Source organism: Lepidochelys kempii, chromosome 4 (genome assembly GCF_965140285.1).
Source record: "Lepidochelys kempii isolate rLepKem1 chromosome 4, rLepKem1.hap1, whole genome shotgun sequence".
Taxonomy (NCBI): domain Eukaryota; kingdom Metazoa; phylum Chordata; order Testudines; family Cheloniidae; genus Lepidochelys; species Lepidochelys kempii.
The window spans coordinates 92410547-92436947 of record NC_136383.1 but is presented as its reverse complement, the minus strand read 5'-3'; the positions used below and the strand labels follow the sequence as shown (position 1 = coordinate 92436947).

General features: G+C 44.1%; 2 protein-coding genes across 4 annotated transcripts in view; one reads left to right on the top strand and one right to left on the bottom strand.

Annotated features, from left to right (window-relative positions):
• Nucleotides 1-12660: 12660 nt before the first annotated feature.
• COMMD8 (COMM domain containing 8) lies at nt 12661-25490 on the bottom strand. The gene is made up of 5 exons (XM_073342124.2): nt 25176-25490; nt 21501-21656; nt 19477-19629; nt 16165-16320; nt 12661-13650 (listed from the first exon to the last, which is right to left on the bottom strand). The coding sequence occupies exons 1-5, from the start codon at nt 25473-25475 to the stop codon at nt 13630-13632; spliced, it is 786 nt and encodes a 261-aa protein (XP_073198225.2). The 5' UTR covers nt 25476-25490; the 3' UTR covers nt 12661-13629.
• The window catches only part of ATP10D (ATPase phospholipid transporting 10D (putative)), a 107450-nt gene continuing 106470 nt past the window's right edge, over nt 25422-26401 (top strand). For all 3 annotated transcript variants that reach the window (XM_073342121.2, XM_073342120.2, XM_073342118.2), the window contains exon 1: nt 25422-25823. The gene's annotated coding sequence lies outside the window, so the exon portion shown is untranslated. The remainder of the gene's footprint in view (nt 25824-26401) is intronic.

Sequence of the window (26401 nt, the reverse complement as noted above, 5' to 3'; positions counted from 1 at the left end):
TTCAGCTCCCTAGGCAGAGGGGCCATGGGGCTCCACGTGCTGCACCCACCCCTAGCAGCAGCTCCGCACTCCCACTGCCTGAGAACCACAGCCAATGGGAGCTGGGTGGTGGTGCCTGCAGGCGAGATCAGCACATGAAGCATCGTGGCCCCCCTGCCCAGGAGCCAGACATACTGGCCACTTCTGGGGCACAGCACGGTGCCAGGATAGGTAGGGAGCCTGACTTAGCCTCGCTGCGCTGCAGACCAGGAGCCACCCAAGGTAAGCCCGCACCCCAACCCCAACCCCCTGCCCCAGCCCTGAGCCCCCCCAAACCTGGAGCCCCCTCCCAAACCCTAAACCCCTCAGCCCTGGGCCCACCCCAGAGCTGCACCCCCTGCAACACCCCAACCCCCTGTCTCAACCCGCAGCCCCCTCCTGCACTCTGAATCCCTTGGCCCCACCCCCCAGCCTGGATCTTCCCCTGCACCCCAAAGCTCTGCCACAGCTCAGTGAAATTGAGTGAAGGTGAGGGAGAGTGAGCCACCGAGGGAAGGTGAATGTACTGAATGGGGGACAGGGCCTTGGAGAAGGGGCAGGGCTAGGGTGTTTGGTTTGTGCAAATAGAAAATTGGCAACCCTACATGTAATGGAATCTCTGAAAGTAAAAGTCCTAACTGTGGAGGGCCCGGACTAGTTACTACTGGTGTGGAAATTGCAAAAGAAGAGCTTTGCTGAGTTTATTGCAGTTTTTACAACAAAACACTCACAAGACTAAAAAAAGGATGCAATCCAGTAAAACCTGACATTTTGTGCAAATTGATATTGTTCAAGATAAATGCAACCCAAATCAAAATGTCACTTCTGATCATAAATATGAACTCTGTAGTCAGCCCCCCAGCCTAAAATGACTCCAGATTTTTTTTTAAACAGTGAAAGCTTGCACTGTGCTAGCAATCTGAAATGAAAATCCACATATAGTGATTCCTTTCACACAAAATTACAGACTTTAGCCAATACCAGGTTTGCAGGCTGTTTTGCTAAAGACAATTTTCATAGTAAGTAACAAGAATTCTTTGGGATGTGATAACATTCCATCAACAAGGCATACAAAACACAGAAAAATTATGTGTTATAAACGACATCGGATTTTTCTGTCTCAAAAATGTTTGAGTTAAGCTTAGGTATAGAGTGATAAAACACAGCTTTTCCTGTAAATTCAAAATGCACAGAACAATGCACCACTGAATAGTGCGTGGTGTTCGAATCAGACAAACATAGAATCATAGAATATCAGGGCTGGAAGGGACCTCAGGAGGTCAACTAGTCCAACCCCCTACTCAAAGCAGGGCCAATCTCCAATTTTTGGCCCAGATCCCTAAATGGCCCCCCTCAAGGATTGAACTCACAATCCTGGGTTTAGCAGGCCAATGCTCAAACCACTGAGCTATCCCTCCCTCATGTACTGAACCTAGTACAAGTAGAAAAGGAGTACTTGTGGCACCTTAGAGACTAACCAATTTATTTGAGCATGAGCTTTCGTGAGCTACAGCTCACTTCATCGGATGCATACCGTGGAAACTGCAGAAGACATTATATACACACAGAGACCATGAAACAATACCTCCTCCCACCCCACTGTCCTGCTGGTAATAGCTTATCTAAAGTGATCATCAAGTTGGGCCATTTCCAGCACAAATCCAGGTTCTCTCACCCCCTCACCCCCCTCCAAAAACCACACACACAAACTCACTCTCCTGCTGGTAATAGCTTATCCAAAGTGACCACTCTCCCTACAATGTGCATGATAATCAAGGTGAGTGGTCACTTTGGATAAGCTATTACCAGCAGGAGAGTGAGTTTGTGTGTGTGGTTTTTGGAGGGGGGTGAGAGAACCTGGATTTGTGCAGGAAATGGCCCACCTTGATTATCATACACATTGTGAAGAGAGTGGTCACTTTGGATGGGCTATTACCAGCAGGAGAGTGAGTTTGTGTGTGGGGGGACGGAGGGTGAGAAAACCTGGATTTGTGCTGGAAATGGCCCAACTTGATGATCACTTTAGATAAGCTATTACCAGCAGGACAGTGGGGTGGGAGGAGGTATTGTTTCATGGTCTCTGTGTGTATATGATGTCTTCTGCAGTTTCCACGGTATGCATCCGATGAAGTGAGCTGTAGCTCACGAAAGCTCATGCTCAAATAAATTGGTTAGTCTCTAAGGTGCCACAAGTACTCCTTTTCTTTTTGTGAATACAGACTAACACGGCTGTTACTCTGAAACTAGTACAAGTAGGAGTTATCAGCAACTGCTACTTGCCATTTCCAAACACCTCAGATTTCATTCTCTACTTTCTATAGGCTGCATTTCTTTTGAATACAACACACTATGTTTTGTAACATCCTGGCACACAGAATATTAGACATGTAGGGCTGGAAGGGACCTTGATTGCTCATCATGTCCAGCACCCTGCATGGAGGCAGAACCAAGTAAACCTAGACGATCCCAGTCAAACCTCTTTCTAAAAACCTCCAGTGATGGGGATTCCACAACCTCCCTTGGAAACCTATTCTGGTGCTTAATAACCCTTATAGTTAGCAAGTTTTTCCTAATATCTAACCTGAAAGCTCCCTTGCCACAGATTAAGCCCATTATTTCTTATCCTACCTTCTGTGGACCTGGAGAACAATTAATCATCATCCTTCTTTATAACGGCCTTTAACGTATTTGAAGATTTATCAGGTCCCCTCTAAATCGTCTTTCCTCAAGATTAAACATGCTGGGTTTTTTAACCTTTCCTCATAAGTCAGGTTTTCCAAACATTTTATCATTTTTATTGCTCTCCTCTGGACTCTCTCTAATTTGTCCGCATCTGTTTTAGTGTGTGGCACCCAGAACTACAAGATAATATTCCAGCTGAGGCTTCACCACTGCTGAGTAGAGTGGTACAATTACGTCCCATGTTTTACATGCAACACTGCTGTTAATACACCCCAAAGTGATATTTGCATTTTTCACAACTATATCACACCGTTGGCTCATATTCAATTTGCGATCCACTATACTCCCCAGATCCTTTTCAGTAACACTACCTCCAATTATTCCCCATTTTGTAGTTGTGCATTTGATTTTTCCTTCCTAAATGTAGTACTTTGCCCTTCTCTTTAATGAATTTCATCTCGATTTCAGACCAATCCTCCCATTTCTAAAGGTCAATGTGAATTCTAATCCTGTCCTCCAAAGGGCTAGCAACCCCTCCCAGCCTGGTGTCATCTGCAAATTTTATAAGCGTACTCTCCACTCCATTATACAAGTCATTAATGAAGATATTAATTACTACGAGACCCAGGACAGACCTCTGTGGGACTCTGATAAATACAGGCCCCAGTCTGACAGTGAACCACTGAACACTATTCTTTGAGTATGATCTTTCAGCCAGTTATGCACTCATCTAATAGTAATCTTATCTGGACCACATTTCCCTATTTTATGAGAACGTCATGAGGGTCTAACATATACAAGCTCCCCTCCTATCCACTCGGCCAGTAACCCTGTCAAAGGACCTAAGAAGGCAAACTCTACCCCAGGATGATTTGGGGAACTCTCTCTGAGAGTAACCTCAGAGTCCTCCTCCCCACCAGCACCCCCTAAGGCAGGGAAGCATTCACGCTTTTTGTTGTTAATACAAATATTTAATCAGAAATTATTCAGGTTTTTGCTCCCATGAACCAGACCAGGGTTGCAGCCTCTGACATGCAGAAAAAACAGCAACTACCCGCCACAACCAACAGAAACTGGCCACTGGTCACCAACTCCCCTTCCCCTCAACAAAAAGAGTGCTAAGGCCGACTATAGCTAATTATTGCTAAAATGTTTTAGAGAACCATTTTACACCAAAAAATAACACAAATGTGTATTTTTATGATATTTTCTTACCTTATCCTAACACAGCTCTGCAGTGCAGGCCACAAGGCTGTGAATTGAAGAGCAAACTGATGTATCCCAAGTGAAAAAAAGGGCACATCAAATTTTTTCACCATGAAGTCAGCACAAAAAGCAGCCAGGGGGCTACCCTAACGAGATGACCAAGATTAAGCTCCAGCTTCAGTGAATTAAGTTTTGTGGTATTAATGGATTTACAAAACCACCTGAACTTTGTAAAAATTTAAAGCTCATAGAACTTGTGAATGGTTAAATGAGCCGCATGATAGCAAACATTCAAATACAACCACCACATAACACAGGGCCACTCTATGAATATGTCCAGTTCTTGTTAGGAAAAGAGACAGGGATGCAAAAACAAAGTATGAAAGACACTATTGTGCAAAATTCTGGAATTCTGTGACTTTGAGCCATGAAGTGCAGAGCTGAGAAAAAGGTGTGTGAATGAAAGAGCGAGAGAGTCAAGTTTAAGGATCCAACACCCTTCTCCAGTCATTTACATCCCATTTTTGCCATGGAAAGTAGCATCTTGCCATATAAAAGTTCCTCAACATGTTCAAGCTAAGCAAAGCAAGGGTACATGATTTTAAAAAGGCAAGAATCTCCTATTAAGAAACATAAGAATTGCCCAATCAGTGCTGTTTTAAAACATATATTTTAAAGTTCTACATAAAATAGAGCTGTCCTATGTAGCTGTAAGCTGGCTAATATGTGCCAGCTTGTGTCTGATCTTCTGTGGGTGAGCAAGGGGGCAGACACACACAAGAGGCCTATCTACCCCTCTTTACACACCCTCAGGGATGACATGATAACAGTCTTTGCATTCCATAAAATACAGCTGCGTGAAACTATCTCCCACAGTCATTCATCACAATGACAGGCCTCATATTGCTAGGCACAAGGGGGAGCACATCCTGGGCCTTATAACAAGGTGGCTCAGTGACTGCACTCCTCCTCGGACAGTTACACCTCCACGCCAGGACTCAGGTGCAGCTGTGTCTGTGAAACACAACCAAGGTCTGGCTCTATGCACTATTCACCCTCTTGTATCATCATACATTAAATGGGCCAAAAACTGTGCTGACTTTCACAGTGCTCAGTGGTGTTGCAAGGGATGTAAATATTACAGAATTTGTCCCAATACATGTTAAACAAAGACGACATTCCGTAATACATGTGAAATACATATCAAAAAGACAAAACAGAATTTTCTCTGTTGATAACATACCGAGCACGACCTCCAACTGCACGTACATAACAACTATAAATTCACATAAATTGATTCATCAACCACCACAAAAAATTAGTCTGTGACACCAATCCACCCCTCAAAAGGCCTGAGTTAGGCCTTACAACTTGCTCTGAAAGTCATTTTTCAGATCTTTCAAACCAAGAAGAGAAAATGAATTCCAGTGGAGAGCCCATTGCTGAAGACACCCTGTGTCTCCAGCCTCAAAGACAATCAAATCTAGGCACTATCAGATCAAGTGACTCAGCTAATCTGAACTGCCGGGCCCAGGGCATGAGGGGAGCATGAAGAGATAGGAAGTTTGCAGGATACACAGGACTCAAACCATAAATCTAACTCAACACCTTAAACTGCACCTGGAAATAAACTGGAAGATGACAATGCATTCTGTGGCACTCAGGTGTAAGGTGCTCCATACACAAAACATTTAAAGTGAGCAAGCAGACAGAATCTGCACTAACTGAAGTTTCCCAGTGGTCTTCAAGGATAGGCCCAGATAGACCACATTCCAAAAATCCCATCTAGAGTTGATAAAGTAATTACTACATCAAAGTCCCCATTAGGAAGGAGTTGCAACTTCCTCACCAACCAAGGAAGGAAAAAAGCCCTCTGGGTCACCATTGTAATCTGGACATCTAGAAGCAGCCACAAATCCATTGACTCCTAGATTGCGAACATTAGTAACGAACAGTAGGCATTTGCCTTCTATTAAAAGAGCAGATATCATTTCCACCACACCCTCCAGCATTTCTTTCTTATAGACTCCTACAATCAGCTATGTCTTATCTATATTAAGTTTCACCAAGCTAGCTTTTATCCAAATACCAGACCCTAGGAAAACAATCAGTAGTACTATGGAGTTCCAGTGAAAGAGACATAGAGACAAGTGTCATCAGCATGTTGAAGGCACTGCAAACCCAAACCATTTCCCCTGGTGACCTCTGACACAGACGAAAATAGGCAGATGACAAAATAGAGCACTGTAGTACCCTGCTTAGAAAATACCAAACTCTAGTCTCACTCTGAGCAGCTTTATCCAAAACATATAACGGAAAGTCTGCAATGAGAAACACTAAACTCTACACCTGAGTAGACGCAACCATTTTTCCCCAAGCGACCTATCACCTGGAAGAGCTCCATTTATTGGGACTTTCCAGAACGTAATGGTGAAGAAGCTATTCTTTGCCTCTATTGTAGCCAGGGCATAGGATTGAATTAATTCAGAATACAATTTCTGCTAATGGTAGTTTCTTTCATTCTTGCTCCATCTATCACAAGTCATTTGTGTACAACAGTTACTTATAAGGATGGAGCAAAGGGAGGGGAAACATGATGGAGAAAGCAGTCACTGAGGATGTGAAAACCTAAGGAGTAGGTCTATGAAAGGAATAATTTAATAATCTATGTTATTTGCATTCAAACTCCTTATTGAGTTATATATAAAGTCTTAAGGGAAAACAGAACCCAATTACAGTGTACACATTGCAGTGTTGGCTTGTCTCCCTCCCTTCTAACTACCCCTTTCTTTAAAAACAGAGAGAGGAATTCTTACCTTGAGGCAGCATTCTGGCAAAATTTTCTCTATAACCAGGGTAGACCAGTGTTTGCTGCTAGTTGTTGGACTCCATGGGTCATATAAGGGGACTTGTAAGTGCTGCTATTTATACCTTTGTACAGTACCACCTAGTGTTAGGAATGCAGTATTGCAAAGGCAGCACCACTGCAGCTTCCCATTTAAACTAATTGGCTAAAGTAAGGGGCTGAGATAAGTGACTATAAAGCTGGTTTCCAACACTAGACACATATTTTTGGGTGGGCTTTAGTCTAGTTTGAGAACTTGTTTTAGTCTTGGGAACTCATTGTAGTTTAAGAGTGTTTCCTGCAGCACCCCCAGGTTTTATGCAGGGCCGCTGACTCCGTGCCCTGCTCTCCAGGTGCTGGCTCCACACATAAAACCTGGGAGTGCTTCCCGGACCCATGCCCTGCTCCTGGCCCTCTGCCCACACTCTGCTCTCCAGCTCCTCACCTGGGGCTCAGGTCCCGGCCGCTGGCCCTATGCCCGGGCCCGCAACCTGGCCCCCAATTCTGGCCCCATGCCCAGCCCCACCCCCTGGGGCCCATTCCTGGGACCCTGCACCTGGCCCCATGGCCAGGACTCTTCTCTTGGCCCCACACGTGGCGTCCCGGCTGCTGGGCCCTGCCTGGGGTTCTGCTCCTGGCCCCATACCCACCCCCAGCTGTGGCCTCGGCTCTCTTACCCCAGTACAGGTCCCCTCTCCCAAAGACACAGCCCTGCTCCTGGGGGGGGGGGGGGTAGGGGTGCAAACAGGGCTAAGGCTTGCAGCACCCCCACTACTAAAAATGTTCCAGCGCCACTGGGTGGCTATTCTAGATGACTGATTCTTTCAGAATTCTGTAATTTAAAATGTGGTTTTTTTGGGCTCTCGCATTAAAAGGCCTTAATTTTGATACTTACAGTGGCTTCCTGGTTACATTTGACCTTACCTCTCTTTACTATATTTACAGATCTGTGATCCACGCTTCCCGCACTACAATCACAATATGACCATATGTTTAGGAGCCCCTGTACCGATAATCATGAAAAGGATAATCATAATATCCTACCAAACTATTAACAGAGTGGTCCAGGGGCTGAACAGGAAACCTTGTCAGAGTAGGTTTCAGAGTAGCAGCAGTGTTAGTCTGTATCCGCAAAAAGAACAGGAGTACTTGTGGCAGTTTAGAGACCAACAAATTTATTTGAGCGTAAGCTTTCGTGGGCTACAGCCCACTTCATCGGATGCATAGAATGGAACATATAGTAAGAATATATATATACACACACATACAGAGAACATGAAAAGGTGGAAGTAGCCATACCAACTGTAAGAGGCTAATTAATTAAGATGATCGATTATCAGCAGGAATAATATCACTATTATTGTAGTGATGTCTAAATGGGCCATCTTGATTATCACTACAATAATAGTGATATTATTCCTGCTGATAATCGATCATCTTAATTAATTAGCCTCTTACAGTTGGTATGGCTACTTCCACCTTTTCATGTTCTCTGTATGTGTGTATATATATCTTCTTACTATATGTTCCATTCTATGCATCCGATGAAGAGGGCTGTAGCCCACGAAAGCTTACGCTCAGATAAATTTGTTGGTCTCTAAACTGCCACAAGTACTCCTGTTCTTCTCAGAGTAGTTAGTTACTTAATCTCCAGAGGCAGAATAAAACAGGCGACTTAAATCTGACATTCCTTAACTGCAAGTAAAGTTACCATGGGCTGTTCATGTGGTACTGAAGCCTAGACTGAACTTTACGTCTTTTGCTTACTTCTTATGACATGTCACTTTTTATTTTATAGCTCTTTTTGTACTTCTTAAATTTTTAAGTTACGATAACCTGCTACCTCGGGCAGAACTGGTGCCAGTCTCACAATCATCCCCTTTTGGCCTTGTCTATCTACCATTACTTTCTTATTTTGGTAAAACTCCCAGTTGCCCTTGAACATCACGTCCGTGTTAATAGGAAGTGTTGGTCGCTCCATTGCAGCACTTACACCTAATTTCTCCAGAAAAGGTTCCATCCCCATAATTTCTATAAACTCATCACAGTGTTTTTATTTATTTACAGGATTTTTTTCATAGTTGTAAAGACATGTATAAAGAGCATTAGCAATCATTTTAAATAAGACATTATAATGAGAGCTGCTTTTTTGTAGATTCTCTAATTAAGCAAGATCAGCAGAGGGATAGAATCTCCTTTTTCATAATCTAAGAAAATCTCATTTGTCTAACTTTGATCTAACAGACAAAATAGTGTGTTGGTTGATTTTTAGACTAACAGCTATATTGGAAGGTAGTGCTAACAAATGGTGGTTTTACAAAGTAGAAGTGATAAACCATTGTTATTGTGACTATTTCTTGAGAAAAGGCCTGAAGGAGAGTTTGGGGTATGCAAAGAATGCAGGATTGAGTCGGTACAGAGTCTTAGCTGTTCTGCTTGATTCACTGTTTACACTGCAATGTAAGCCCAGGGTTCGAACTCAGGCTCAAGGCTAACCCCCTTCCATCTACACACAAATTGTGCTAACCCAGAGCTCAGATCCAGGGTCCCAAGACCCCATGGTGCTGCAGAGTCTGAGCCTGAGTCAAGCTGGGACCCAGGGTTGAAACCCTATTGCTTTGTAGTGTTGAGACAGCCCCACAGGACTCATGCTCTGAGGGTACGTCTACACAAGGATAAAAGACCTGCAGCATGGCCATGGCTGGCCCAAATCAGATGACTCGGGCTCGTGGGGCCTGGGCTGCAGAGCTAAAAATCATTAGACGTTCAGGCTCAGGCCAAAGCCTGAGCTTTGGAATCCTGCAAGGGTGGAGGCTCCCAAAACTCCGATTTTTCAGCCCTGAAGTCTGAGACCTGTGAGCTTGAGTCAGCTGACCCAGGCCAGTCATGGTTTTTTTATCCCTGTGTAGGCATACCCTGGGAGCCACCAAAAAATTTCAGAATTCCATGGGTTGGTTTTGTGTGTCTTCTGGACAGTCATGTTTTCCTACACTGCACCATGGACAAAGGGCTAGAGCAGCCACATTTTGGGAAGGCTCTAGGAAGTCAGGGATTTGGGTGGTTGGACTCAACCTACATAATGCTGCGTCGATAGTGGAACCCCAGGTTGCTGAACTTCAACTAAATTCTCCCCTCAGGGAGAGGGGTTGGAAAAATCTGCAGAGAAGGCTAGAAGCATAGGATCTTATCCTCTAAAGCAGGGGTAGGCAAACTTTTTGGCCCAAGGGCCACACTGGGGTGGCAAAACTGTATGGAGGGCCAGGTAGGGAAGGTTGTGCCTCCCCAAACAGCCTGGCCCCTCCCCCTATCCGACCCCTCCCACTTCCCACCCCCTGACTGCCCCCCTCAGAACCTCTGACCCTTCCAACCCCCCTGCTCCTTGTACCCTGACCACCCCCTCCCAGGATCCCCTGCCCCTATCCAACCCCCCCCCCGTCCAGCTCCCTGTCCCCTGACTGCCCTGACCCCTATCCACACTCCAGCCCTGACAGGCCCCCCGGGACTCCCATGCCTTTCCAACCCCCCATTCCCCGTCCCCTGACCACCCCCCCAGAACCTCCGCCCCATCCAACCACCCCCTGACAGACCCCCCAGGACTCCCACACCTATCCAACCCCCCCCCCCTGCTCCCTGACTGCCCCCTGGGACTCCCCAGCCCCCTTACCATGCCACTCAGAGCAGCATGTCTGGCAGCCACGCCACCCTGCAGGAGCCAGACACTACTGCCGTGCTGCCCTGCAGAATCGCGCAGCCCTGCCGCCCAGAGCGCTGCCCGCACGGTGGCGTAGCTGCGGAGGAGGGCTAGCCTCCCCGGCGCGGAGCTCAAGGGCCAGGCAGGACAGTCCCGCGGGCCGTAGTTTGCCCACCTCTGCTCTAAAGCAACTAAGAGATTTCAAGTGCCTCAATTTTTGAGTGCCAAAAACTTCTAGAAAAGCAGCCCCTCTAAGCACTTTTGAAAATTTAGACCACAGCATCCAAAACCCGAAGAGCCCAAAGAGACACAAACCACGCTGTTAGTTTGTCCACAGTACTAACTTTCTCAGGCACTCTGGCTTGAGGAGCTCACAACCTCAAGGAGTTGCTGTTGATGCTACTGTCTCTAACTATCAAACCAGTGATATTCAAACGGAGGCTCACGAGGTGCAAGTGGCTCTTTAATGCGTCTCCTGCAGCTCTTTGCAGCACATGATATAAAAACACTGTGTGATTTAATTATTAACCAATCAGGATGCTTTTACTATGTTATTAGCCAATTGTAGTTGATAAAATAATACTTGGGCAGTCATTTTGCTGTGAGAATAATATATATAAATTAAGTACTTCCCATGTCATACTGTTTAAATCTGAATATACTGTTTAAATCTGAAGCTACAGTAAATGAAAGAAGTCACACTACTGTGGCTCTTTAGGGTAATACTGATCGATAATTTGGCTCTTGAACCACTGAGGTCTGAGTATCACTGTAAAAGACTGTAGTTACTAAATTGGATAAACATGATTGCATATTTTAGGTAAATACATTTCTCCAGCCAAGTTACAAAACTTGTCTACAACCAATTAATATAAAAATAAACTTTGCATACAATGACTAAATGCCTGACACAGAAATGAAATGCTAAAGATATATTTTGGGGTTCTCTCCTCTCTTGTTAACGAGTCAATACCCCTTCCTTGGTCCCTTTACTATACACATATTCAGCTGGATGCTGGTCCATGACTAGGGCTCCTAAGTAGTACAAATAATATACAGTACTACTCGTCCAGTATACAGTACAGACATGGAGGACTTCAGGGTTTAGAGGGATTTTACCCCATGACGGGTACTCTACATGGGAAATACTATCCTGAATATTTCTTCCATAACTTCCCAGCAATCTTGGGGAGTCAATTCTGCACACTAGTGATCAAAAGGTGGCAGCCCTGAGGGTTACTTCCATGCTAGCCTAAACCAGTAGAATTCATATTCACAAATCAATAATGGATTGTGTTAACCTGATAAGCAACCCTATTCACTCATTTCAACAATAGAAAGACAAAAACAAGGCTAAAAAAGCAACAATAGCCTGAATATCTTTGAGCAAGCAACAAAATTGCTATATTTCAATCAGAAAAATCCAGTGCATCTCTCTGCATCTAAAACAAATTGCTTGAAGTTATATGTAACTATTCTATGTGATATATGAAGGTTGTTTTTCTCTAGTTCACTCCTACCGGAGATCCCATTACAATTAAACAGTAAAATAAGAGTTCATTTGCAATTATCATTTCTGAAATTTTGTTATGTAGTACTCTGACTATAATATTAAATACTGGTGGTTCATCACTTTTTCATTAGCTTGCCATACGCAAAACACAAAGTATTTACACATTCAATTACAAATACTATTCACTGTGGAAAGAGAAAATTAAAATCCTATTTAAGGCAGAAAAACAGAAAATAATGAATATGAATTTGCATTTCAGTAATTAAGGTAACGTAAAGTGAATTCCTTCATATTGCTGACTTAAAAGACACCTATATTTTATGATGCCAGGGCTAATGTTTCCTTAGAGGGCCAGCTTCTTAAGCAATGCAAGTTGGCAAAGCTCCATTAAACTCTAACAATGGAGCTACAATCGATTTATGCCAGGTGAGGATCTGGCCTACAGAATGTTGTAGTGGCTGGCTGTTTTCTCTTGGAGATGTAAATCTGAACTCAGGTCTTGCTCCCACACAAGTCAATGGGAACCTCACCACTGAAATTAATGATAGTCTTGGGTCTTGTACCTCACAAATCACTATTATCTGGGTATAAGAGCAGGATCCTGCCCTTTACATCACTTCTGCATCCTTCTGCTGAAAGAGAGTCACAAGAATTTATTTGTTAAAGGCAGATAACATGGCTTACTACAGTTCACTGCAAGTAAAATGAATGCATAAGTATTTTTTTTATTCTATTTAAATACAACTAAATGTGTTTCGATAGTAGACAAGCACGTAATAATTGGAATCAGACAGATTTCTGGTGTCAATAAATTCTCGGCAGAAATTCTGCATGTAGTCTAAATCCTACCCCCAACCTCTGCAGGTGTGTAACACCCTCCCTGCAGAAAAAATGGCTATATTGGACTGGGAGCACTATTCTGACAGCCTGTGTACAGCATATACACTCTTAGACACACTTTGGAAATAGCTGACCTACTGTTCTGCAAAGCCATCACTTGATTATATATATATATATATATATATATATTTTTGAGTCACACGTATCAGTTGAAAGCCATGTGTTTCTTATTCAGAACTTTGACACTGGTCCAGTTTTCAGAGCAGATTCAAGACAATTATGTGAAACTCACAAGACACAGGTTGGCAGGTTCTGAATGTTTAAAGATTTTTAAATTTTCAAAAGCCATTATCCATGTAAAGCATCAACTGTTTATTACTCTGCTATTCACAAGTATCAAATATTTATGTTCCAGGACACGGCTGTGCTTAACCTTCCCAGGAAAGCAACTCATATTACACTGTTATGTAATAAGTTACTTTGGAGGCAAGATGTCTTATTCTGAACAAAAAAAGCTTATGTACATCTGCAAAATCTCTTCTCCAAAGTCAAACACGGAACTCAAATTTTTCATAAATGCTACTGTAGTCTTTCGTAGACCTATACAACTTTCAACATTTTCTACAAGGCAATTGTGTTTCGGGTCTAGTGGACTGCAGGGTCTCTTTTTCCACCAAGTTTGTAATAAATCTTCTGGTCCACATCAGTGTTGCTTACTTAACTCAGTACTTTAATAGCATCATTACTCTCCCACTTTATAGAGTATATCTCCATTCTCTTTGCAGTCTCTTGTGGAACCATCACCAACAGATGTCACTGACAGTCAGAATCTCGTCATTTCAGCTGCAAAACAACCTTCAGAAAGAAATTGAAAGAAGAAAGAGATTCAGCTACAATCAGGGCCAGAGTCACAGGCTCAAGAAGCCTGGACAATACCTTACAAACAGTCTTTGCAAATATACCTGCAGGTTTCTGCTTCACACGGCAGACATGGGACACCATTCACAGAGTGAGTCCCTCCTCTCAATACATATAATCAAACATGAGAAAACTTTACCTTACTTTCCCCTGCAATAATGAGGAGAGCGCAGAGCAAGCTGGAGTCTGCTGAAGCCTGGGCTAACGGAGCCCTGGCTGGGTAGCCCAGAATCTTGATGAGCAACTGCTCCTTTGGCTTCATTTGCAGGAAATTAAGGGGTACCCAGAGGCCTCAAAGTGTTCCTGTGATCAGCTCTGAGAAGGCCCAAACAGGAACTGTTGCCAACTGCCTAGGAGAACACTCTGCCAAGAAGGAGCAGTTCCTGTAGGTAGCCACAGAGCTACCCCTAAAAGCAAGAGAAGGCTTTTGGCCACGGCAGGGCATATATGGAAATGTCTGCTGCACCTGGGATGAAGATGACCAGCCCAATGAGTAGCTGTCAGGTTGCCTGGTGGCCCAGTCCTGGCCCTACTACACTGATGTGCTCGTACTACTTTGAACTATGTATGACCATTTTTTTTAAAAAAACAGCACTATTACTGTCATACTTCTTCCTCATTTAGCATTTGTTATTAAAAGCACTAAGAATTACAAGCCAGGATTTCCCAGTTGCCAAGCACTCTTGAAGAAGCATTAGAAGTGTTGGCCTGCATATTGCAGCCACGACACTAAGATATTATGGATAGATAACAGCGATTAGTTTGTCAGCTAAGTTTAAAAAAAAAACAAAAAAAAACCTTGACCTAAGAGATAAATAGCCAACTTCTAACTGGACAATTACTTTATTCCATCATTTCTCCACTCATTCTACTGGGAGACAGAAGTTTGTAAACTGTCATTATTCCACTCCCAGGAATTAATTTGCAAACTAGACACTATTAAATTAGGCTTGAATAAAGACTGGCAGTGGATGGGTCATTACACAAAGTAAAACTACTTCCCCATGCTTATTCCTCCCCTCCCCCTCCCACCCCGTTACTCTCACCTTCTTGTCAACTGTTGGAAACGGGCCATCCTGATTATCAATACAAAAGGTTTTTTCTCCTGCTGATAATAGCTCACCTGAATTGATCACGCTCATTATAGTGTGTATGGCAACACCCATTTTTTCATGTTTGGTGTGTGTGCGTGCATACCTCTTCCAACTGTATTTTCCACTGCATGCATCCAATGAAGTGGGTTTTAGCCCACGAAAGCTTATGCACAAATATATTTGTTAGTCTCTAAGGTGCCACAAGTACTCCTCGTTCTTTTTGCTGATACAGACTAACATGGCTACCACTCTGAAACCTGTCATTATCAGTAAATCAACAGATATTTAAAGCACGTATGTCATTCATCAACAGTGCTAACAAACCACTGCACCTTATAAAGTGCCTTGAATAAATGCTGCAATTTGGTTGAGGATGCCTCCAATTCATGTGATTACCATCAACAAATATACAAGTCAGACAATACTGCGTCCTTCCCTATCACCACACCACTCCAAACATGTTTAAATTACTTTCTTCTGCATATTTTCTGCTCTTTCCATTGTCCAATTTGGAACAATTCCAGAGAATTTAGTTTCCATTCAAATAAAATTTTTCAATGTCAGATATACTTGCATTCTCAGTGTACAATTCCCTTTCTATCTGTTCTGTTAGCCCACAGGAAATAAAGGATTGCTTGATCTAGATAAACCCATATAATGTGTCAAAGAGTCCATTTCCAGCCACTGATTCTTTGTGGGGTTCAGGAGGAAATTCTGTCTTCAAATCATTCTGTATGTGGCTCTTAGCTAAAATGCTGTTCTTTTCATATTCTCTTCTGCTCCCTATAACTTTCAAGGCATTTTGACCCTGATCTTAGTTGTCTATTGTGCTTGCTGCATTCCTGCCTCTATAGAAGGAATGGGAACCTTTGAAATGGAACTTGTTCTAGTGTACAGCATCAAGAACATTTTGTTGTTAGGTAGCAATATCCAGAGCTCAGTCTTGCTATACAGAACCAGACAGGCTAACCATGGTAACCAAACACTATGAAACAAAACAATATAAGAGGGGCATGCCAAATTTTGGGCCCAGGACAAAGAACTCCAACCGGGGGTAGAGCAGCAGAGGAAGAAAGTTTGATAAAAATCAACTAGTGTTAATGACAAAATAATATTTTAACTGTTCATTAGAGGAAGAGATATTTTTTATAAAACTGTGGAAGAGATAAACTAAGACTGCTAAAGATAAACATAAACAGACTTAAATACAATAATAAACTCCACAGAAGCATGTTCCACTACCAAGTCACTTCCTATAAGGTGCTATAATAACAACAGGAATACTGGAAAGTAAAAATGATTGTAGTACTTAGGACCTAATTAAGAAAGGATGTAATAAAAAGCCAGTAACAAATACCTTATTAGCTGCTTCCAGAGCATTTATTAGGTTCTGCAGTTCTTCCTTATTCATTTCTACAGAGACTGGCTTAATTTCACCATTTTCTTTCACATCCAGATCAAGATTGAGAAGTGGCATTTGCAACATGGAGATCTTATCACTGGAGAGAGCAAGCTGTATATGATGAATTAAAAGTCATTTAAAGTAGAGACATTAAATGTTATATGTCCACCATGCCACCACATCTACACTTTATCTTGAAACGTCACTGTCAGGATTAATGTTAAGTATTTTTCTTCTTGTTAATTATACCCATCCTCTTTGAAGCCTGAAACTTTCATTCTGTTTCTTTAGCTACAACTGTTTTCCCCTCCATTGCACAATAGTTTGTTAATGCAAAATTGTTCAAAGATGACAGGATAACGGCATTTTTTGTTATAGGTAGCAGTACTGAATCATGGGTTTTGAAATCATTCCTCAAAACTTGGGTTGCATGAATTTTGCAATCAGATTTTAAAGCAGATTACATTTTGGGCCTGCCGACACTTAAACAGTGACACTGTAAAGCTTCTTGCTTATTTAGTTTTTCATATAATCCAGCATGCAAGTTCTACAATGGAATGGAATTGAAATATGCATCCAACAAGGGCCAGGATTAGATAAAAAGGGCAAATATGCTGAGAGAGCAAGCCATGAAAGGATAAAAAGGTAAAAGAGATGACAGTAGGGCTGACTGAACAGTATTTACAACTTATTCAACAAGTACCAGAGTAATTGGGTAAGTACCAGAGTAAAAGTATCAGAAAAGAATGGGGGATATGATAAAGGTCTATAAAATCATGACTGATGTGGAGAAAGTAAATAAGGAACTGTTATTTACTCCATCTCATGACACAAGAACTCGAAATGAAATTACAGTAAAAACTGTGTTATCCGGCACTTTACCACCCAGAAAGTTCTAGAAACCGGCATTTGTGATATCCATTAAAAGTCCAGTTTGTGCGGGGCTGGCAGGCTCCCTTCCTGGCTCCTCAGAAGAGGTGACATGTCCCTGTTGCTCCTAGGTGGAGGAACAGCCACAGGGGCTCTATGTTATCCGTCTGCTCCGCCCTGAGTGCTGGCTCCGCAGCTCCCATTGGCCGGGAACTGCGGCCAATAGGAGCTGAGGCAGCAGTGCCTGCGTGTGGAGGCAGCGTGTAGCGCCACTGGCCACGCTTCTGCCTAGGAACAGCAGAGACATGTTGCTGCTTGCGGGGAAATGCCCAAGATAAGCACCGCCTGGATCTGGCACCGTGAAACTTCCCCCGCACCCCAACCCCTGCCCCGAGACCCCTCCCGCACCCAAACTCCCTCCCAGAGCCTGCACCCCAACCCCACCACAACCCCCAGCCCTGAGCCTCCTCCCGCATCCAAACTGCCTCCGTCCATTGGTTAGTATACCTGTTAGTTAAGCAGAATTTTTTTACTTATGAGCACCCCCCCATTTTCCCAACATGCCATTTTCCCAACATGCCAAATAACAAAGCTTTTACTGTAACAGGCAGCAGGTTTAAAACAAACAAAAGGAAGTATTTCATCACATAACACAGTTAATCTGTGGAACTCTTTGCCAGAGAATATTGTGAAGGCCAGGACTATAACGGTTAAAAAAAGAACTAGATAAGTTCATGGAGGATAAGTCCATCAATGGCTATTAGCCAGGATGGGCAGGGATGCAAAACTATGCTCTGAAGAGTCCCTAGCCTCTGTTTGCCAGAAGCTGGGACTGGACAACAGGGGTTGGATCACTCAACGATTACCTGTTCTGTTCACACCCTCTGAAGCACCTGGCACTGGCCACTGTCAGAAGACAAGATACTGGGCTAGATGGACCTCTGGTCTGACTCAGTATAGCCATTCTTACATTCTTAAGTGGTTTTTTGCACTTTCCAGCCAACTCTGCAGCTGATCAAATACTATTTAACAAATATACAATTTTTCAAATACTGATAAAATTGGTCAAATGGCATGTCAATGTTTTTCTACTATTCAAATCAGCCTCAGTAAAAGTTATTTTTTTTAAAATGTAATAGAAAGTTTATTGACAATTTTGCAACTAAATACAGTACACAACTCTATTCCTTTAAATTGCAGGGGTGTGAAGCGGTGCAGGTATTCTTCACATTGGCTAGCAAACACTGAATACATTTTTCCAGTCACTTGGCAGTATTATCATATACCAGATACAGAGAGCCTGTGACTTGATTTTGGTCCTGTACAATTATGGGAAGGCAGCTGGTCCTATATAACTATTACAGCAGCATTTCCCCAAAGGAGAGTTTCTGATTTTAATAAATTGCACAGGTGACTAATGGGAATAAAGGATAAAGCGAAATGTGAGCCACAGAGGAAGAAATAGACAGCTGTAAATTAGTTCAGATGTTATATTAATTCAGAATTAATTCTTAGCCAGAAATTTAAAAAAAAAAAAACCCTCAATAGGAGAAAGTAACAAGAAACTGCAGGCAGCAACTGGATGTTTTTATAGGTCTGGTTTATAATTTTGCCAACAGTAAATTCAGTCAGTGAGACAGATCAATACTTAGCAAGCAGCTCATCTGAAGCACAACATGATGTTATGCTATCAGCTCCTGCAAAATCTGGTCCAGTCAGAAACTGACTTGGAGTTCAAAATCATTTTTCAGCAAAAAATATCTACAGTGCTTGTTAGGACAAAAAGCTAGTCTGTTATTTAACAACTAACAAGGACAGATAAACATAAGCAATATTATCAGGATTATTTCTATAATGCACTTCTGGCAGATTAAAATGTTTATGCAAAAGAGCACTTCTACTATAGGCAGATTTTCTTCCAACTTTGGGCAGCACTGTTCTCATTAGTAAAATAAAACTAAATACAACTGATTTCAATCTATCCCTTAAACATACATACATTTAGTTATGATCTAGAGGGTTGTTTTTTTCACATGAGTCAGGGAATTCCATCTAGTATTCATGTAGCTTTACTTTTTTATTTTATTCTAAGTACAGGTTTTCTTCTTCTATTCAGTCAAGTTTCCAAGTCAGGGCTCAAATTGTGATGGAGAGAAGTAAATCAAATGTGTGAGGAGAATCAAAAAATCTCAAAAAAACATCCAAGAGATGGCAATAATGCAGCACAGCAAAGGGGAGCTTATTTTCATGAGCTGTATGCCTTCCCAGCAATTCTTCTGCTCTGGGTTTCTGGTATCCATACAAGTCTAACCTTACCTCTGAATCAGGCAGCCTATCAGAGGCTGTGTCTGTAGCCTTCTAGGCTCTGGACAATAAGAGACACAGATACAGGCTCACCTTTAACTGCCAGTCAAAATCCTGTAGCTGGGCAGAGGAGATTGCACTTATGCTTTCCACCAGTGCATGCCTGATTTCTTCCTTTCTGCCTTTCAAGCATTTTGCAATTGCTTCTTGATGGCTTGAGCTCAATTCATTCAACTGCTGAACAGCCTGAAAACATCAGTAAAAAGAGAGTTTTAATTATGAAGCAGAAAAGGTCAGATTTACAATAGAATATAGCTGTACTGGAAAAGAAGCCAAAACGACAACTGCTACCTGGAGTTATTCAGTTTATGCCCTTGCCTCTCCCAACAGGTCACAATGGCAGACAGTGGAGATAAGCAACCACCAAAGCACCCTCAGATATAGTGAATAAAAATTTCACTGTAAACCCTTGTTTATATGCTAGGGAAATTTGTGAAATGTTTGCTCACTGTTGTTAACAACGATCCAGCTGAATACAGTTGAGGCTTGAAAAATTCAAGGAAGCTTCCCTTTCAATGCCCCTTTCCCACTGATTTCCCCGATGTGTGTTTCCTATGGTGCATAAGCAAACATGACTCCATTAAGTTTATCTCCATAACTGTAAATTAAATACAATATCACTCATGTATAAACATTGACTGGAGAACGGTCTCTCAAAGGTATACTGTTAACCTGTTTAGATTCCTTTCTTAAAAGAAAAGTTCCAATTAGAATCCGCTGAGGCGCCCTTTACAAAATAAAATAAAAGGTAACTCTCCCAGAGCTAGTTTGAAAGGACACACTGGTATTGACTGTTTATCTGTCACTCAGCTGCCCACATACACTCTGGAGCTAGCATTCTGGCTGCTTCCTCCCTGCTATCCATAAAATGAAATACATTCCTAACTGTATTTAGGAGCACCTACAAGTTTTCCTTAAAATTAGACACACTGGATCTTCCACAATATCAATACCACATCTCATCTCTGCTCATCCTCCCAATAGAATAACTTGCTGACATCCTGAATGACTTATCTCCCGGATAGAGAATGAGGGAAGAGAGGAAATGGGGACATACATACAGCCCAGGCATGAAGGGAGGGGGGAATGGATCACACAGAAACCCTGGAAGAGGGAGGAAGGAAATTGGGGAAACCTCGTTGGGGGGGAGGGAGCAGACAGAGCCACTAGGATGGTAGAGGAAGGTGGGAATGCAGGGGGAGCAGCCAGAGCCCCTGGCATGGGTGGAAGGGGAGGAGAGTTTGCAGAGTCCCTGCTATGGGAGTCCCTGCTATAGGGGTATGGGGGGGAAGGGGACACAGAATCCCTGGTATGAGGGCACACACAGCCCCTACCATGAGTGGGAAGAATGGGTGGCCCCAGAATGGAAGAAGGGGGGCACACATAGCCCTGGCCAGGGAAAAGGAATATGCAAAGACCCTTGGCGGGGAGAAGAGGACTGTAGACCCTATTGCGGGGGAAGAACACCAAGCTTCTAGCATGTGGGAAGAAGGCAGGAATGGGGAAGCACACATAGCCCATGGCATGGGAGGAGGAGGAATGGACCCCACAGAACCCTGAAAGGCATATTAGAGACCTGAGATTGAGGTCACACACAGAGTCCCTGCCACGTAGAGGGAATAATGGGGGAACTTGGAATGGGGCATACAGAACCACAGACAGGGACAGTGGATGGGTGGGGAAATCTGGCATGGGAGAAGGGATTGTGAAGAAAGTCCCTGCTACGGCGGGGAAGTGAGAATGGGGTGCACATAGAACTGCTGGTATGTGGGGAGAATGGAGGACCCTGGTAGGGTAGGAAGGAAATAGAGGTCACACAGAACCTGGAACAGAGAGAAAATGGGGGGAGCTGCACAGAATCCCTGAAATAAAGGGGGAATCAGAGGGGGCAGACAGGGTGCTGCTTAAGGTGATCAAGATTTGGTCTATTTTATTACTATCCAAGTCCTATATTTAACATATGAACCCCACTTAAAATATATAAATATTTCAGGATAGAATAACAATAGTACTAGGCTTGATGGAAGAAAGTCAAATCTAATTGATGATAGTCTCACCTCTTCATCTGACAGATTTTTGCCAACTGTAGTTTTGAAGTATGTTGTTGTTTCTTCTAATACCGCCATCCATTCTGTCAAATTCCAAACACTCCCATAATCCTGATATCGACAATATGCACGGCCACATATGCCATCAACTACTTGGTGAAGGAACTGGGGGGGGAAAGAAAACCCTAAGGCTTTATAGTGGCTCCATTATTACCCTACACAAGAAGCAAAGTTCAGCAGACAATTCAGGTGTCACTTTTGCCTCAGAGGCTGGATGCTGAAGGAATGCCACCCTGGTATTGTGTAAAGGGATAATGTGCAGCTAGAGGTAGCATATTCTGGAAGAGCTGTTAAAAAAATTAAAAATAAAGAAATCCTGACTACATCACACAACACTTTTCACTAGAGGAGATATGTTTAATTCCTTTGCTTTGACCAGGTTCCACACAGGGTAACTACATCATGCCTCTTCATTGGGATAGTTTCCCCCCCCCCCCCCCGTCTTCTGTTATGCAGTATTGGTATGTGCTATTAAACTATAACTGAGTGTCACGTGAGTGAGGTACAATGATCTTTCTGAAGAACTTTGGAATCTTCAAAATTAAATGTGCAACACAAATACCAGATGTTAATAAGTGAGTATCCACTGCTACTCTAATTCCCCATTCCCCAAATCACCAGCTGCTTGCATCCAGAAATGCTCCCCTAGTTTCTCTGTCCTCAAGGCCCAGTGCAGCAACTACTTTCTTTGTGGCTGGAAAGGACTGACTAGTACTTCATTTACAAAAAAAAAAAAAAAATCAACCATCGTCAGAGCTGTTGTGACAGCAGCAGAGGATTCTGGGTTATTGTCAGCGAGGAAAGTCATAGCCCAAAACAAATTAAACACTGACAGTTGTGAGGATGACTAAAGAATATCTCAAATGTTTTTATTTGTACTGGTAGAAAACTATTAGATACATGATAAGTAGGGCTGTCAATTAATCGCAGTTAACTCTCACGATTAACTCAAAAATATTAATTGCAGTTTTAATCGCACTGTTAAACAAAAGAATATCAATTGAAATGTAGTAAATATTTTGGATGTTTTTCTACATTTTCAAATATATTGATTTCAATTACAACACAGAATACAAAGTGTACAGTGCTCACTTTATATTATTTTTATCACAAATATTTGCATTGTAAAAATGATAAAAGAAATATTATTTTTCAATTCACCTCTAACAAGTACCGTAGTGCAATCTCTTTATCGTAAAAGCACAACTTACAAATGTCAATTTTTTTCTTACAGAACTGCACTCAAAAACCAAACAATGTAAAACTTTAGAGCCTACAAGTCCACTCAGTCCTGCTTCTTATTCAGCCAGTCGCTAAGACAAACAAGTTTGTTTACATTTACAGGAGATAATGTTGCCCTCTTCTTATTTACAATGTCACATGAAAATGAGAACAGGCGTTTGCATGGCACTTTTGTAGCCAGCACTGCAAGGCATTTACATGCTAGATATGCTAAACATTCATATGTCCCTTCATGCTTTAACCACCATTCCAAAGGACATGCTTCCATGCTGATGACGCTCGTTAAAAAAATCATGCATTAATTAAATTTGTGACTGAACTCCTTGGGGAAGAATTTTATGTCTCTTTCTCTGTGTTTTACCTGCATTCTGCCATATATTTCATATTACAGTAGTCTCGGATGATGACCCAGCACATGTTGTTCGTTTTAAGAAAACTTTCACTGCAGATTTCACAAAACACAAAGAAGGTACCAATGTGAGATTTCTAAAAATAGCTACAGCACTCAACCCAAGGTTTAAGAATCAGAAATGACTTCCAAAATCTGAGAGGGAGGAGGTGTGGAGCATGCTTTCAGAAGTCTTGAAAGAACAACACTCCGATGCAGAAACTACAGAACCCGAACCACCAAAAAATAAAATCAACCTTCCACTGGTGACATCTGACTCAGATGATAAAAATGAACATGCATTGGTCTGCACTGATTTAGATCGTTATCGAGCAGAATCCATCATCAGCATGGACACATGTCCCATGGAATGGTGGTTGAAGTATGAAGGGACATATAAATCTTTAGCCCATCTGGCATGTAAATACCTTAAAACACGGCTACAACAGTGCCATGCAAACACCTTTTCTCACTTTCAGGTGACATTGTAAACAAGAAGCAGGCAGCATTATCTCCTGCTAATGTAAACAAACTTGTTTGTCTGAACAATTGGCTGAACAAGAAGTGGGCTTGTAGGCTCACTTTACATAGTTTTATTTTTGAATGAAATTTTTTTTACATAATTCTACATTTGTAAGTTGAATTTGCCTGATAAAGAGATTGCACTACAGTACTTGTATTAAGTGAATTGAAAAATACTATTTTATTTTTACAATGCAAATATTTATAATAAAAAATAAATATAAAGTGAGCACAGTACACTTTATATTCTGCGTTGTAACTGAAACCAATATATTTGAAAATGTGGAAAATATCCAAAAATATTCATATAATCACAATTATTTTTTTTAATCGCACAATTAATTGCGATTCATTTTTTTAATTGCTTGACAGCCCTAATGATAAGCTAATAGGAGCTGACTGGAGAGAAGGGAACAACAGGAGAAAGATTTCCCCGGCTCATTTTATTAGGATTTGATGGATTAATGCAGCCTTTAAAATTACATTTAAAGACAAATGTAACCGATACCCTTCTCCTGACACTTAAAAGTATTTATCTCATTACTTCCAAGAAGTTAAGACCCAATCATCCCTTCAAGTTTAGTGAGCAGAGGGAATCCTGATCCATACAGAAACATGTCCACTAAAACTCCACAGGATGGTTGTCATTGATGGTTTATTCTATTTTTGGGAGGAAAGCAGATGGGGGGCGGGGAGGAAGGAAGCCTCCCAGCAAGGATGGGAAGGAGTCCTTGTCCTGAACATTCCTCCCTTCATAGACAGCAAGTATCGATGCCTAAGTTACTTAAAATATTGACCACAGAAGTTTAGTCAATAAATCCCAGAACCACCAGGTGTGCTGGGATGGCTTCCCCATGCGTACGGTGTGAATGCTGAGGGCGGGGGAGCGGGGACCCCAAGCCGCACGTGCACAGCTGTCGTGGCCCAGGGGTCACACGCAGGAGCGCGCACCCTAGATGTTACTGACAAGCACCCGCCACACACCAGGGGGAGCTGGTCTGTGTGTCCCCGAGGAGGGCAGGGCGGCTCCGGTCACCCACACACGGTGAGGAATTCCGGGCGCTTGCTCTGTGCTTACGTACAGCAAAGCTCGGGGGGGGGGGTGTCCCGTTATTGGCAAGGACGAGACACCCCGTGACCTGGGACTAGCCGGGAGAAGACGGGCCCGGGCCCCGGGCGGGCTGCGGCGCCGACAGCTCACGTGCAGCATGGGGCAGTGACGCGCTCCAGGGCGCCTGGCCCCGAGCCGCAGCCGGGGTAGCCAGGCGGGCGCCCGGTCACGGCCGGGGCCGCTCGCTGCCCACGGGCAGCCCGCCCGGCGGGGCGCGGTACTGCGCCGGCCCGCACCGGGCGCCGCCTGGGAGCCCCTGCGGGGAGGGGCTGCGGGCGGCCAGGGCCACAGAGCCCAGCCCAGCCCGCTCCGCCGGGGGTGGGGGCGGGGGCGGCGCACCGGCTGCGGGGGCGGGTCTCACCTTCAGGACCTGGTCAGCCGGGAGCTTCTCCAGCTGCAGCAACATCGTCCCGTCCAGTCTCCACCTCGGGGGCGGGGCGAGCGACAACACGTGACCCTCGCCGCTCCCGCTCGGCCCTCCTCCGGAAGTGCCGTGAGAGACCCTCGGCGGGATGGGAGAGCTACAGAGCGCATGCGCAGGGACAGTGGGCCTCGCGGGGCGGGGCGGAGGCTGGCTGGGAGCGCGCATGAGCAGGGAAGGGGGTGGGGCTTGTCCGGCTGCAGCCGCGGCAGGGGCTCCTGGCTGTTGGGGGGGTCTCATGGGGTGGGCGGTGCCCCAGAGGAGTCGCTGCCTTTGCTAGCCCGGGGGAGCGGCGGGGCCCCGCGGGCGGGAGAGGGCTGAGGCGCAGCCTGGCCCGCTGGAGGGGCGCGAAGCCGTGAGCCTGCGCCGCCAGCCGCTCGCTCGCCCCGAGCTCTCCCGGGGGGCGGTGACACTTCCCAGCGGGGGTCCCGTAATGTTCGGGCTCGTTCTGCGGCGCAGGGGCCCACAGCGCAGGGAGGTGGCCGGGATCCACTGCGGGGGACTCCTGGGAGCGGGAGCTGCCGCGGCGCTGGCGAGAAGCCCCATGTGGAAGCGGCTGAGACTGTCAGACGTCGCGGCCGGCTGCAGGTCTGCGTGGGACTTCTTCGGCGGCAGCAGCAGCTGGGCGGGGAGCCAGCGCAGGGGGGCCCGAATGCGAGAGACGAAGGCCTTGTCTACACTGCCACTTGACAGCGCTGCAGCTTTCTCACTCGGGTGTGAAAAAGCACCCCCCTGAGCGCTGCAAGTTTCAGCGCTGTAAAGTGGCAGAGTAGATAGTGCACCAGTGCTGGGAGTTGCTCCTCTCATGGGGGTAGTTCTTTTGCGGGGAGATGGTGCCGCAACTACACAGCCACCTTAAAAGTGCTGCCCTAACATCGGCTGTGTAGACATGCCCTTGCTCCGGCCTGGAGCCCTGCAGGCTCCCATTTGCTTGAATAGAAACTGGAGTGTAGAGGGCACCCTGGGGTCTGAAGAGCCCTGATCCTGGATTGGACTGGTGCTCTGGGCCTCAGACAGGAATTGCTGTTACTCCTTTTGAAGTCTTAACTGTTTAAACTGCTAAATGCCCAGGATATTTGCAGACTTTCCTTTTCCTGCCAGCCCTAGTAAAATACCCTTTGCTCACTCATGTGTGAGTGGTCAGTGAGACACACGGGATAATGCCT